This window comes from Pelodiscus sinensis, chromosome 24 (assembly GCF_052426305.1).
Source record: "Pelodiscus sinensis isolate ZL-2025 chromosome 24, ASM5242630v1, whole genome shotgun sequence".
In the NCBI taxonomy this organism is placed as follows: Eukaryota; Metazoa; Chordata; order Testudines; family Trionychidae; genus Pelodiscus; species Pelodiscus sinensis.
Window position 1 is genome coordinate 2,381,000 of NC_143075.1, and position 14,584 is coordinate 2,395,583.

The 14,584-nt window shown below is 65.2% G+C and overlaps 1 protein-coding gene across 2 annotated transcripts in view; it reads left to right on the forward strand.

The window, feature by feature from the left end:
* Positions 1 to 11,842, forward strand: part of GPR153 (G protein-coupled receptor 153) — a 45,764-nt gene extending 33,922 nt beyond the window's left edge. Inside the window, exons 4-7 of one of the 2 annotated variants that reach the window (XR_012897277.2) lie at positions 5,264 to 5,453; positions 6,420 to 6,604; positions 7,591 to 8,871; positions 10,596 to 11,842. Coding sequence is in view for 1 of the 2 variants with exons in the window: in XM_075906344.2 (XP_075762459.2) it covers positions 5,264 to 5,453; positions 6,420 to 6,604; positions 7,591 to 8,337 (1,122 nt within the window). In the remaining variant the exon portion in view is untranslated. Of the gene's footprint in view, positions 1 to 5,263; positions 5,454 to 6,419; positions 6,605 to 7,590; positions 10,275 to 10,595 lie in introns of those variants that run through there. The other variant, XM_075906344.2, reaches the window with a different exon arrangement.
* Positions 11,843 to 14,584: the final 2,742 nt, after the last annotated feature.

The window sequence follows — 14,584 nt, forward strand, 5'->3', positions numbered from 1 at the left end:
GAAAAGAAGTTCTTGGGTGGCCCAAACGGCAGAGAGGAATGGGGGCTCTGGGCTGCCGTGGTTCCAGCCCCGAGGAAGGCTCCGGAGAGCGGTTGTGCTGGGGGCTGCACAGGCGTGTGGGGAGTGGCAGTCCCTGTCCTAGAGAGCCCTGCCCCCCTGCTGAGGCGCGTGGGAGTGAGCGTGGACTGTGTTGGGTCTGCCCTAGGGCTCATCGCACCTGGCGCAAATTGACAGCAGGGACCCCCGTGGCGCGGGTGCCACTAAGCTGTGGCGCTAAGAAGGCCACTGCCGGCCTCCCCTCCTCCAGCGGGGATCTCCTCTCGGCCTTGCCGCCCAGGCACGGGGCTCCTGGCGGGAGGGCGAGCAAGCGGCGCTGCTGCGGCACCTCCGTGCCCTCCAGCCCTCCCTCTATCACGATCAGAGTCAGTCCCCTTGACCGTGACTTGCGCTGTTCTGCGAATGCCGCTTTGATGGGCGGGGGAGGCCCCACCGCTGCGCTCGATGCACACGAATCGGCTGCAGAGTCTGGGCGTATTTTTTCTTTTCTGAACTCTGCAACGTCAGTAGCGGGCTGCTTCGTGCGACGGTGGCTGATCTGGGGAGAGCATGCGCTGGCCTGGCTCTTTGGCCTTCGCCCAGCCCCTTCCCAGGCTGGCTCAGTGGTGAGCAATAACCGGGCCCCGCTGTATTTACCTGCACCTCTGCAGGTACCAGCGCTTGCAGCTCCCATTGGCTGCAGATCGCCGTTCCCGGCTCCGAGAGCTGCGGAAAGTGCTGTACTGTTCCGCGCTGCTTCCTGCAGCTCCCATTGGCCAGGAATAGCGATCCACAGCCAATGGGAGCTGCGGAAAGTGCTGTACTGTTCCGCGCTGCTTCCTGCAGCTCCCATTGGCCAGGAATAGCGATCCACAGCCAATGGGAGCTGCGGGAAGTAGTGTCCTGTTCCATGCTGCTTCCCCCAGCTCTCATTGGCCAGGAATAGCAATCCACAGCCAATGGGAGCTGTGGCAAGTGGTGTCCTGGTCCGCGCTGCTTCCCGCTGCTCCCATTGGCCAGGAATAGCGATCCACAGCCAATGGGAGCTATGGCAAGTAGTGTCCTGTTCCGCGCTGCTTCCCCCAGCTCTCATTGGCCAGGAATAGCAATCCACAGCCAATGGGAGCTGCGGCAAGTAGTGTCCTGTTCCGCGCTGCTTCCCGCCGCTCCCATTGGCCAGGAATAGTGATCCACAGCCAATGGGAGCTGCGGTCACCGGCCCCTGTGGAGAAGCAGGTAAATAAAGTGGCAGGGCCCAGGAGAGGCGAACCCTGGTGAACCGCCTGCATCTTCTTGCCCACCCCTGAGCTAGAGCAACAGCCACACTGGCAAGTTATAATCCAGCGAACAGGAGCATCCCCCGACTCGGTCTCGCCCGCTGTCACACCCTATAGTTACATCGCAGCTCCTGCCTCGCTGCGGGAGTGGGGGTGTCTCACGAGGCCTGCGGGGGGGGGGGGCTCTTTGCAGCCTGTGTTCCCACCTCTGGCCTGCTGGTTATTCGGCTCCTAACAGCTCCAGAAATGCCTTGGGGGAGGCCGGGCAGTAAGTAACTCTGGACAAAGCCTCTCTGCAGGGGGGTGGTTGCTCAGCAGGGCTTGGGGCTCAGGTACGAACTGGCCCGTGCGTCTGTTGGGCGTGTGCTTGGAACCGGACTCTGCCGTCCCAAGGAGCCAGCAGGCTGCTGGACGTAGGAGCAGCCGGGGCCCTGAGCCCGCAGCCGCCTCGCCACACTCTGCAGAGCAGGGAGCTGCCAGGGGCCTGCACGTGCGTCCGCCTGGCCTGGCTGGGCGTGGCTGAAGTGAGGCGAGTGCCGCCCGTCCTGCTCCTGCTCTGACGGAGGCAGGCGGGCGCCCACGGGTGGGGAGGAGGGAGCCACCCGCACACCTGCGGTCAGAGCTGGCACCTCTCAATTTTGTGTCCCGTTCGTGCCTGGGGAATAGCTCCACCGAGGCCTTTACATGGGCCGACAGCTCCCACGCCCTGCAGGACCCCTGCGCCTGAGCCGGCGTGTGGGTTGAGCTGGCTCTGCTCCCGCCAGGCCTCCCCCGGCCAGGGTTCCTGCGAGAGCTGCCTGCTGGGTGGCGGCAGGGGGCTGCCATTAGTTCTGGCTGCAATTGGCAGGTGAGTTAACGGGGCGCATTTTTGCTGTCAGCCTCCCTGTTGCATAGCAGGGATCTGAATGGGTAACCTGTTACCCGGTAAACATCCCCCTTGCTGGGTGCTGGTTAAGCAGTATCCAGGAGGGCTGCTCCAGCCGCCCCATGCACAGGGGGCTGGGAGCAGGAGCTGGCCCCCCATGCGGCTGCTGGCTCCTGATCCCCAGGATGGGGGGCGGACAGCAGCAACCAGGAGCCCCACGCGTGGCGGGCCAGCAGCTGCAGCCTGCTTAGTGGTTAACTGGTGAAACGGGCGATTAAGCGGGATTTGACGTCCCTGTTGCCCAGCGAGTGGCTGGGGCTGGAGTCCTGCAAAGGCTGTTTTCACGGGTGTGGCTGGTGGGGAGTCCCTGGTGCGAGGCTTGTGTAACCCTCACTGGGCAGCAGGCGCCCCGGGGGCCCGCGTGGCACGTCGCGGATGGGCCATGGCTGGAGTGCTGCTGGAGCGGAGGGGGCGGCTGCTGCCTGCAGACTGCCACGGCAAAGTTGGTGCAGAGATTCCTGTCTGGAGACACAGCCGCTGCCCCGGGGCATGCCGGAGCCGTACAGCGCACAGCCTCCGCCGGCTCGGGGCCTGCCCGCGTGCTCAGCTCCATCGCCTCCAGCTGGAGTTAGGGGGAGGGCCACATCCGGCCCACCAAGCCTTCCCATCCAGCCAGTGGCCAATGGGAGCCGAGAGGTTGTGCCAGGGCGGGGGCAGCACACAAAGCTCCCCCCCCCCCCACGCCCTGCATGTGGCACAGGGAGCAACTAGCTGCTTTGAGTGGCTGGGGGCTGCGGCGGGCAGGGAGCCTGAGAGTCCTGCTGGCCAGGAGCCGCCTAGGTAAGCGCCTCCCAGCCACAGCCTGCAGCTGGCACCCCACTTCCTCCCACACCCCAACTCCCTGCCCCAGGTCACCACCTAAACCCTCTGCAGTCCCCTGTCCCCAGCTCCCTCCTACACCCTGCACCCCTTCCTCCCCGGGCCAGATTCCTCTCCTGCCCCCCTACTCTCTCCCAAGCTCTGCACCCCAATAGTCTGCCCCAGGTCACCACCCAAACCCTCGGTACCTCCTCTCCCCGGGTCACAGCACCCTTCCAGACCCTGCACCCCAACCCCTGCCCCAGGTCACAACCCCCTCCACCCAAACTCCCTCTCCTGCACCCCAGCCCCATACCCCAAGCTCCCTTCTGCACCCAACCCTGCACCCCCTCCTAGAAAAGCGCTGTCTTTGACCTCTTTCCAAAATCTTGCCATGGCCCCCCAAAATTATTGCCCACACTTGCTGTAAGCCCTGCACTTGGGCAGGCACCCAGGAGAGACTACACAAATGCCACCCAACTGATTAACAGGGTGCCCCAGCCGGCAACCTGTTTTTTTGGTGCATGTCTGCACGTGCCTCGGTGCATGTAACAAAATGTATTCCGCACATGGATGGAAACCATTAGAGGGGCCGCTCCTGAGCACCCATGAAATCCAGCGCTCAGAGGTGGAGAAGGGGTCCTTTGGATGCGCTCTCTCCACTCAAGGGGGGTTCTTTGTCCCTGGACACCCGCTGCCGCGGTCTGGCCATGCAGGGAGGGGAATCCCACATCGCAGGGCTGGGGCGGTGTGAGCCCAAGCGTGGGGAGCTTGGGAAGGCTGGAGAGAGCTCTGGTCCGTGGGAGGCCGGGCACAGGGAAACCTCCCACGCCCGGCTGTGACTCAGCTGAACTGTAAAGGCCAGGGAGCAGGCTGCCGGAGAAAGCGCCGATGCTGGTTTGGAGCCTTCTCAGCAGGGCCGGAGCGGCTCACGGCGAGACGGGTGCTGCCGCTTGCCCGAGGTCGCCGGGGCGGGATGCGCCCTTCACCTGCGTGCACCACGCCGGGACGCTGAGCGGGCCGTGCACGGGCTGAGCCTCCCCTGCTCGCTGGCGGGGGACTGGGACCCCCCTCCGCCCTGGGTTTCATAGCCTGCCTCCGGGCCCGCCGCTCCCTGGGCTTGCTCCTGCCTCCTCTGGAGCTCCTAGGCCTGACCCGGAGACCAGCGGTGCTGTCACGGGGGCGGGGGGGTTGCCGGGGGAGGCTTTCTCTGTGTGCTCAGGGCAGGGAGGTGGCTCGGCACTAAGGGGCCTGCCTTGGCGAGGCTGAGCCAGGCCCTGCAGCAGCTTGGCCTGGGGAGCCGGTGGCCAGTGCCTGGAGGCTTTCCCAGGCTGCCAGTGAGCAGGGCCCCTCGGCCAGGCCAGCCCCTCCCTGCCCCCGGCAGCTCTGACCTTGCCCCGCCGAGCAAGGCGCAGGGAGGGCCGGGCCGGGGTGGGGTGTCTGGTGCCCAGCGGGGCGGAGGCAGAGAGCTGGAGAACCGCTGCTGGACCATGACGTGGCTCTGGCCTTGGCCGGGTGCGTGTGCCGCTCGGCTGGTTCGCCCGGCTGCAAAGACAAGGGCTCTGGTGCCTCTGAGCTGGGGGAGGGAGGGTGCCACGAACAGCTGCAGCCGGCACTGGCTCTGCAGGGTGGGGGGGCCCCGGGGCGTGGGCCGTGGTGCCAGCGCTGCCTGTCGGCCAGGCCGGGCCCCTTTGCTCTGGACACGCAGCAGGTGGGAGCCCTGGGGGGCTGCCCTCCCCATGTGCCAGCACTGACTCACTGGTGCACGCGGCCCGGGAGATACCCGCCCCCCAGCATGGGGTGAGCAAGTGGTGCCGGAGCGGCCCTTTCCCTCCGACCCCTGGGTTCTCTCCCCCGACGCAGGCCCTGGTACAGCCGCTCCACCTCCCGCCCCCCGGGCACAGCAGTGCGGGCAGGGCCCCGGGTCCCACGGCTCCCAGGGGGAGGTGCTTGGCTTGAAGGCTGAGGACTCGCCACCCCACGGAGGCTGGTTAGATGTGGGGCCATTTGGAGCCTGCCCAGAGCTGTTCCTCTGGGCCCAGGAGCCGGGCGTGTGGCGAGGCAGAGCAGGTCGCAAGCCCTGGCCAGCTCTCCACAGCCGGGCCGGCCGGGATCCGACCTGCGCCGAGCGCCCGCTAGCCTGGGCCCGGGCCGGCCGCCAGCAGCTGGCACGCGGACCCCGCGGCAGGGCCAGGCCGAGTAACTCGCCCGGCTCCCCCTCTCCCAGGTGGTGAGCTTTGCCAGCCTGAAGTCGGACACGTCCCACAGCTGGATGGTTTTGTGTGTCCTCTGGTGCTCGGTCATCCAGTCCCTGCTCCTGCCCCTCTTCCTCTGGGCCTGCGACCGCTACCGCGCCGACCTGCGCGCCGTCTGGGAGAAGTGCGTGGCCATCATGGCCAACGACGCCGCCGAGGAAGGTGAGCGCCAGCGGCTCCGTGCGGACATGCGCCGCCTCCCCGGGCCAGCGTGCCCTCCCCGGGGCCAGTGGCTGTGGCCCTCCCCGGGGCACTGGTCCCGCGGGCTGCACAGGCATGGCAGGGCTGGGCGACGGGCACTGCGGGGCGGTGGCTGCAAACGCTGCTCTGCAAGCGCTTAGCCCAAGGGAGGCGCAGCTCAGGCCCAGGGGCGCCACCAGCCTGCTCCCCCCCACACTCTGCCCCAGGACGCCTGGGCCTCCCTCTGGGGCGGGGGAGGCGGGAGCCGCGTGGCCCCCTCCCTCCCCAGTGCTCTGGGGGCTGGGGCGCGCCCCCTCCCATCTCTTCCCCTCCCCTTGATGGGGGGGCATGCTCCACATGCTGCCCTGCCTCCTCCCCTCCCCGTGGTGGGGCGGGGCCTTAGCAGAGGGGGCGGGGCTGTAGCTGCGGGGACCACCCACTCAGACCATTTCAAGCCGCATGGTAGGCAAGCTGGTCCCTTGCCTGGAGCCGCCAGGCAGCCCTGGGCTCTTCACTGTCACTGCCCCACGTGGTCCCCGGGTGGGTGCGGCTGGGGGCCCGACGCCCTCCCTGAGGCCAGAGGGGGCTCTCACCTGCCTGACACGGCTCCCTTGCTGCTGGCCTCCGCAGTGCGCTGGGCTCTCGGGGAGTGTGGCTGCCCTCGGCAGCCCTGTCCGCAGCCCCTCCCGCGGCTCCCTTCCCCCGGGGCTGCTCTGCGACGGCGGGACCCCGCGTTCTCCCGCGTGCCCACAGGAGCGGCGCCGCCAGGGGCTGGGGAGGCATTTTCATTCTCCCGAGCGAGCCGGCCCCGCTGGCTCCTGGGATGCAGACCGGCTGGGGGCGTAGCGCCCTGGGCACTGCTGGGGAATCGGCTACCGAGCCCCCCCGGCGGGTCTAAGCGGCGCGCGCTCCTTTCTGGTCCCAACTGGCTCGGATCCTCCCCTGCAGAGAGCAGCCTGGACGGTACCATCCACCCCGACCTGCTGTTCGAGCAGCCCTACGACTACAGCTATGGAGGGGAGATCCTGGCCCTGGAGCAGGTTGCCAGGTGCAACCTCTCGGCGCTAGAGCGCGGGATCCCCCAGGTGTACCCCGGGCGCCCGGCGCAGGAGGACAAAATGCAGTACCTGCAGGTAACGGCTCCGGAGCGGGCAGGGGGCAGCCGGGAGCTTTGCTTAGTGGTGGCCCAGCTTGGGGGGTCTCTACCGGCAGCTTTGCCCCCCTGGAATGTCCCGGCCGGCTGCCTGGGGGTCCAGGCACATTCCGCCCCTCCAGGGCCGCTTGCCCTTGTCTGCCCTGGCCCTGGCCCAGCCGTTGTGGGGCCGTCTGGCCGCGCCCTGGTGTCAGTGGGAAGTGGGCGAGTGGAGGCAGCACAGCAGGCGCAGGAGAGGGTGTGGCGGGGAGGGGTGCATGGGAGCGAAGGAACGTGATCAAAGCGGGCGGCATTCTGACTGGCGGAAAATCCGGCAGGGCTGCTGGGGCGCGCCCCCTTTTCACGTGCCCAGCTGCCTTTGCTGCCTTTTCTCAACGCCCCGTCCCCAGCGCCACCGCCAGCCGCCTTGCTGCCCCCCAGCTCTGGCTGCGCAGCGTCCTAGTCTCGGCGGGAACAGAGTTCCACGCGGCCGGCCCGTCTGACCCACCCGCTGGCCCCCAGGCATGGTGAGCACTGGCGGGGGGAGGACTGGAAGTTGGAGCCATGGTTCCACACCCAGCAGTCAGTTCTTACGCGTGTGCACTGGGGCCGGCCGCCTTCGTGCCAGGCGCTGTACAGACACCGCCCAGCCCTGGGAGCAGCCGCCGGGCAGAGGGGGACACGCTCCGAGGGGAGAAGCAACATGCCCCGGTCACATAGTCCCTGAGCACTTCCCTAGGGGCTCCGCTCCAGCCCCCCGGCTCACCCAGGGGTCTTCTCAGCCTTAGCCCAGCGCTGGCAGCAGCTTCGCCCTGTCCGCCCCACGGAGAGCTCGAGGCAGTAGCAGAGGCGCCGGCTGGAGCTCGCCCAGGCCTGCTCTACGACGGCTGGCGCCCCTCAGCGTGGTGGCTGCCGTGCTGCGGCCCTGGCGACGGAGCCTTAGGCCGGGGGCTGATCTCTGCCGTTGCTCTCTCCCCTCGTCTCCAGGTCCCGCCTCTGAGGCGTTACTCTCACGACGAGACGGACATTTGGACGACGGGCCAGATCTCCGCCTACCTCCAGCACTGGGGGCTGGGCGAGGAGGCGGCGGGCCTGGCCCGCCTCCTGCTGCCGCGGCCCCCCCACAGGCGGAGCAGCCTGAGCTCCTGCCACGAGGAGCGGCTCCCGTCCCGCAAGCGCCGGAAGTCCGCCGAGAGCGTCCTCTCCCCGCAGCCTCCCCCCCGCGAGGGCCTGTACAAGTGCTTCAGCAAGGAGGAGGGGGTGAACTTCATCGACGAGAGCCCCCTGCCCAGCCCCCGCCGGGGCCCCCCGCGCGCCGCCTCCTTCTCCCTCCTCCCCCAGGTCTTCCTGCCCCCGGCGGGCGGGTGCCCCAGCTTCCCGCTGACCCGCTTTGAGCGGGAGCCCCAGGGGCTGCGCAGGTTCCCGGCGCCGGGCAGGGGGGACACCCTCACCGTGCCCAGGCCCCCGCACGCCCACGAGGACCCCAGAGGCCTCTTCCCTGAAGGAAACCGGGGACCAGTCCCTTTCAAACTCGGGGAGGGCCAGGCCCTGGGCAGCCGCCCCGCAAGCAGCAGCTGCTCCGAGGCCGGGGGATTTCGGACGGGGTTGAGCACCACCTGGGCGGGGCAGGAAAACCTCCAGAAAGTGGGGAGCACCACGAGCTTTCTGAGCTCCCCGTCTGCCTCGTCTGGGTACATCACCTTCCACTCCGACTCCTTTGGCTCGGCCTCCTAGGCCTCCCCGACACCACCTGCCGCGCAGGCGGGTTTTCCGCGGCTTTCCTCGCGCTGGTCCACGGCGCGGCCTCGGGCGAGGAGCGGGAGCTGGGCCTGGCACCAAGAAACCTGAGGCCCTTCTCGTGCCCGACGGAGGGCGGCAGAGAGACTGGCTGGAGGAACGTCTGAGCCGAGGGCGGTGCAAAAACCTTTGAAATTCCTACTCAGGTGGACAAACCCGCAGCATGGGCCTCCCAGAGCCTGGCCACGTGCGGACGGCAGGGGAGCCCACGAGGCGGGGATCAGAGCAGGTGTTGCAGCCGCTTTGTCCCAGGCGGCAGGATGGCGCCGTCCTTAAAGCGCTGGCGGGTGCCGAGCACCACGGTCTCCTGGCGTTTCCTCGTGGCTGTACCACGGGCATCGTTTCTCCCGTGCTCGCTAGCACGTGGCACCCTCCGGCCAGGCTGGTGCTGACCGTCGAGCTCACACATCCTGGAGAGAGGAAGAACGGGGTTTCTCATTCTCTGCCGGGCGCAGCCGCCTTCTCCCCAAGGTAGTGGCCACGAGAGCGCCTTGCGGTGGGGGGACGGTGTGTGCGTGTGTGTCGCTTCTCCCAGCCCCCTCCCCCTCGCGCGCTGGGACAAGGCCTAGCTAGCAGGAAGGCCTGGCCCGTGCGTGCGCGCTGGCACATGCGGCTCTCACTGCCGTGTGGCGCGTCTGGCAGAGTCCGACGGACACGTGGGCCCGGCATAGGGCAGGTCAGAACACGTCCCGGCCACACACGGCTCTCACTGCCGTGTGGCGCGTCTGGCAGAGTCCGACGGACACGTGGGCCCGGCATAGGGCAGGTCAGAACACGTCCCGGCCACACGCGGCTCTCACTGCCGTGTGGCGCGTCTGGCAGAGTCCGACGGACACGTGGGCCCGGCATAGGGCAGGTCAGAACACGTCCCGGCCACACGCGGCTCTCACTGCCGTGTGGCGCGTCTGGCAGAGTCCGATGGGCACGTGGGCCCGGCATAGGGCAGGTCAGAACACGTCCCGGCCACACGTGGCTGCTGTTCGTGCTGGCGTGTGGAGCCAGGCAGCTCACACAGAACCCGCTGTGTCCTGAGCCCGTCACACAGACCCGGTTGACATTTCACCCGGACCAGGCTGTTTCTCTCCGCTGCTGCTGGGCTTAACAGCAAGACGCAGCCAGACAGTGTGACCGGCCCGGCCTCTGCCGCCGGCCCATTTGCAGGCCAGGTCTTTCCGGGGGTCGCAGAAGGGGGCGGGTGTTTGGCGAGGCGCGCTGATGCCCTGGGCAGAACGCAGGCCCGGATAAGCTTTTGGCACCAGCGAAAGGCTGCGGTAATCGCCCACAAACCGACGTCTCTCCTCGTCCTTTCTTGCCCCTGTGTGTGCACCACAAAGGGAGGAGGGAAGGGGGGAAGAGGCGACATTTCCATGTCAATGGCTGCGTCCCAGCCTCGCTGTTAACCTGCTGTTCTGCACAAAGCAGCCGCTTCGGAGGAGTCAGGGTCTCTGTGTTCTGCCTGGAGAAGAGATGAAGGAGCTGGGGGCAGGAGAAGGGAGACTTTCCGTGTGCTCCTTGGTTTCACGAGGACACTCACTAGTGGGGAGAAGTCACACCCTGCTAGTGACCAGAGGTGAAGAAGTGGGGGCACCCGGGGGTGCAGCTCCAGCAAAAGTCGGCAGGGGCTTATGAAAGGGCCAGCAGGGACCTGGGTTGCAACAGGACAGCACCTGTCTGACATCGCAAGTGACTTTCCCTGCTGCTAGTGACCAAGGGCACCATGTTTGTGCAAGACACTGTGTGCACATGCACAGATCCAAAAAGTAACTCCTCGACACTTGTACGGGTCACTAGCAAGGGCGCCGTTTCGGGCGGCTGGGGGGCAGCCCTGTGCTCCGGGACGCGGCTGGCTTTTCCTCCCGTTCCGCAGGCGCTAAGGGAGCGAGGGGAAAGTGCCTGCATTCCGTGCATGCCTCTCGCACCTGGCTGGTGAGCTCCCTTCATGCACGGAATGCAAATACTTTCCCCTCGCTCCCTTAGCACTTGGGAAACAGGATGACCATCCCGGAGCGCAGGGCTGCCCCCCAGCCACCCGAAATGCTGAGGAGCTACGTTTTGGATGTGCAGTGGGTGCGTTTGCACGGTGTCTTGCACAGGGGCAGGCACCTGATAGCGAATAGTTAGGCCCAAGGCAAGGGGATGGGCTCAGAGTGTGATTATTCTATTTGATTACTGTGAATAAAATGTTGTTTCTCTAGGGGGAAGGAGACGATTGGCACCTGCTAAGCTACCACCCCGGCTTCAGCGGGCCAGGGACGGAGCCCACCCTGACCAGAGGCACAGAGGGGGTAGAACCATTTGTCTGGGGCCTGTAATGGCCAGTTACCAGACACAGATCTGTGACTCGCTCCATGCAGCTCCATGACTCACCGCCAAGGCCGGAGGCTGCTTGTTCCTGCATGTGGGACCTGGCCACTGGTCACGTGGCTCCTTGCATTCGTGCGGCTCTCAGCCTCGTTGCTCTGGAGCGGCGTGAGACTGGGGAAGGGAGGCCTGCTGCTTATGGGCAGATGCTGGGACCTCCAGCGACTTGGTGGCCTCGCCGTGGCTCCAGGCACAAGCTACGGGTGAAGTGGCAGGTTCGCGCCGTGACGCTCGTTTCCAGACCCTTCCACTGCAAGCAACGTGGGACGTGCGAAAACAAAACTGGCCCCCAACCCACCTCCCCTGAGCCTTTGGTTCCCCCCCAGCAGCCAGTGGGGGGGGGGGGGTTCTGGCAGAGCCGTTTCCGTTCCCTGCCCAGCCACGTATGCACTGCCAGCGAGGACCCGCCTCCTGGCCCACGGCCCCTGCTTGGACTCTCGGCGCCACTGCCCACAAGCAATGCACTGCCCCCGCTCGCCCCCGGAACCCGCCCCCCGCCCTGTGCGTCGGCACTGGCATCCAAGTTAGGATCATCGGGGAAAACTCCTCGGTGACCGGCAGGCTGCTGATAATCGCTGCTGATTTCCCCAGCCCCAGGCGCTGGGAAGTGCGGAGAGTTGCCGTGGCAGAGTCTAGTCTGCTCCTGCCCTCAGAGCCACATGCCCCTGCCATACGAGTGCCCTTCCCTGGCACGGGCATCACCTGAGAGCCGGGACACAGTGGCAGAGTGGGGAGCTGAGGGACGGGGCACAGAGGCAGGCTGGGGGGCTGAGGGACGGGGCACAGAGGCAGACTCAGGGGGCTGAGATATGGGGCACAGTGGCAGACTCGGGGGGCTGAGATATGGGGCACACTGGCAGACTGGGGGCAGAGGGATGGGGTGCAGTGGCAGATGGGGCGGAGGGATGGGGCACAGTGGCAGACTGGGGGAGCTGAGATATGGGGCACAGTGGCAGACTGGGGGAGCTGAGATATGGGGCACACTGGCAGACTGGGGGGCTGAGGGATGGGGTGCAGTGGCAGATGGGGCAGAGGTATGGGGTGCAGTGGTGGACTGGGGAGCGGAGGGATGGGGGTGCAGTGGCAGACGGGGCTGAGGGATGGGGTGCAGTGGTGAACGGGGCGGAAAGATGGGGTGCAGTGGCAGATGGGGTGGAGGGATGGGGTGCAGTGGTAGACTAGGGGGCTGAGGGATGGGGCTGACAGTGGCAGAAGGGGGTGGAGGGATGGGGTGCAGTGGCAGACTAGGGGGCTGAGGGATGGAGGTGCAATGGCAGATGAGGGATGGGGTGGAGGGGTGGGGTGCAGTGGCAGATGGGAGCAGAGACGGGGTGCAGTGGCAGACTAGGGGGCTGAGGGATGGGGGTGCAGTGGCAGATGGGGGCGGAGGGATGGGGCACAGTGGCAGACTGGGGGAGCTGAGATATGGGGCACAGTGGCAGACTAGGGGGCTGAGGGATGGAGGTGCAATGGCAGATGAGGGATGGGGTGGAGGGATGGGGTGCAGTGGCAGAACGATTACGTCCCTCAGACCCACCTGAGGTTCCGCCCCTGCCCTGCCTGGGAGTAGCAGCCCTGGAGCCCGGTGAGTGCCGTGAGCAGGTAGGTTCCGCTCTCTGACTGCGGCGCATGGGAAGTGCCTGTCGGAATCAGTCCCGAGGCTGTTTAGGGGGCTGGGAAAGGTAAAAGCCATGGGGATTTCCCTGCCATTTTTCACCTTCTAATACCTCGAGGTCCGTGCCAGCCACATCCCACTGCCGTGCAAAGCGGCTTGGACGTGGGGTTCCCTGGAGCCCGCCAGTGGATGGGGGCAGGGACACAAGGCGAGGTGTCTGTCAATGGGGCCTTTCTGCCGGGGAGCCAGGTGCTGGCGATGCGCCTCGGTCGGGCATGTCTGGGCTCCCGAGCAGAAGCCGTGTAGAGACCACTGCTCATTGGGTCTGGCTGAGCCCAAGTGCAGCTGTTTCTGGAGGGCTTGGAAGGAAACGGTGCCGCCGGGGGTTAATAACCGTCTGTAGCAGGGGAAGAATCGCTGTTGCCAAAGCTCCCGTCGGACTCTAGAACCTGCTCTCGGCAGCACCGCATAGCCGCGTTGGTCCCAGACAGACGAGGCGGGGGAGGCGATATCTCCTGCTGGACCCGTTTCTGTTGGTGAGCGAGACAGTTGCAAGCCACACCGAGCTCAGCTCTGGGAAAGGTCTTCCCAGCAGCACAGGTGTCTGCAAAGTGGAGCAGATTGTTCAGCGTTCACACACCTGTCAAGGGGCCGTTCCTAGTGAAGTGCTAACCCTCTTTCCCTGGGGAGACTCTTCCAGAGTCCAAATCCACATGAAGGGGGCTGTGTCTACACAGGGCAGGTTTGGCAACCAAAGTGCTGTCGAGACACAAAAGTCACCAAAAGTGAAAAATGTTCAAACCAGTTTTTCTGCCTCCCATTTTTGATATTTCATGGCCACATTGCTAGCACCCTGTGGTCAGATAGAGCAAAGCATTGTGGGTGAGCTTCCCACAGGGCAGAGCTGTGGGTTGGCAGAGCTGATCCCTGTGCTTCTTGGGATTCCCTGAGAGCTCTCCGGGCTGAGGAATGTCAAAGCAGTACCACCATCTCTCCAGCCTTCCCCCTGCAGCAGCAGTCTGTCTGCTGCTGGGTTCCTAGCCGGGCAGAACAGGAGCATTCCAATGATTTGCTCTTCGTTTGTTCCCCAAACGGAGAATCTCACGCAGCTGTCAGACACTTCCCAGAGCTTAGAAAGGGGAAGGGCGCAGGCCTGCAGGGCAGCAGAGATCACAGAATACTGAGCAGAGGCATCAGTGCAGGCATTGTGGGATCCTGGTGGAAACTAGTACTCTGGACAAAACAAACAGCAGAGACCACACTGGCTGTTTGTAGACAGTAAAGGGAGAGGAAAAGACAAAAGTCTGGCAGGGCTGGAAGTTTTTTGTCACCAAGACAAAGTTTACATGCCAGTGTAGACAAGCCCTAGGACACTTGTCCTGACTTCCACCTTCAGCTTTCCCTGTGGTAAACTCCTGCCATCCCTGCCTTCTCTTGACTTGGTGGTTCTGCTGCAGAGCTTCTGTCTGTCAAGTACTTGCATTATGGCCGTTCCCTGCCACCCTCTTCCTGGCCTCTTGCTCTTCCAGTGGTCTCCGTTAGGTCAGCAGCCCTCTGGACACATCCTGCACTGGACTTCCTCTCTTGATCCCTTCAGTTTGTCGTTGTCACCTGGAAGGAGGCTGCCCCAGACTGCATCTGCATGCGGTATTGCATGGGTGCTGCGTACACACGGCTCTTTCCTCTCAGGTCTGTGATGTTAGGCTTGTGTGAATGCAGCCCGATATATACTGTAAAATACGGCACCATGCATGTGTTGCGTCCATGTACTCTTGCATTTCTTTGCGTTAGACCAGCGGTGTTCTGCCGAGGTTCCCCGTCGCCCACAGGGGCAGTCTGAGAACAGCGAGTCGACATCCGACGCGGCAGAAAATGAACTGCTAGCACTTTTGACAGGACTCTGGGCCCTGCTGTTTATTTTCTATGCAGTGAGCTTTTTTGCCAGCTCACAAGTGAGGAAGGGTGTCTGAGCATGTTCAGGAGAACCCACCAGGGCCTGCATATGGCCTGTGTCCTCTGCCATTTCCTTTCCCATCATGACTGATTGCCCTGGGCAGGGAGGCAGAAAACATCCCTTCGATAGCGTTCCTTTTCCGTACGGGGAGGCCTGTTGGGTCTTGACACACCAGGCTCCTGTGGGCTCTGTCACTCACTGGCTAAGTGACTTGCCCAAGGTCACACCACTACTCCGTGCCTCAGTTTCCTCAA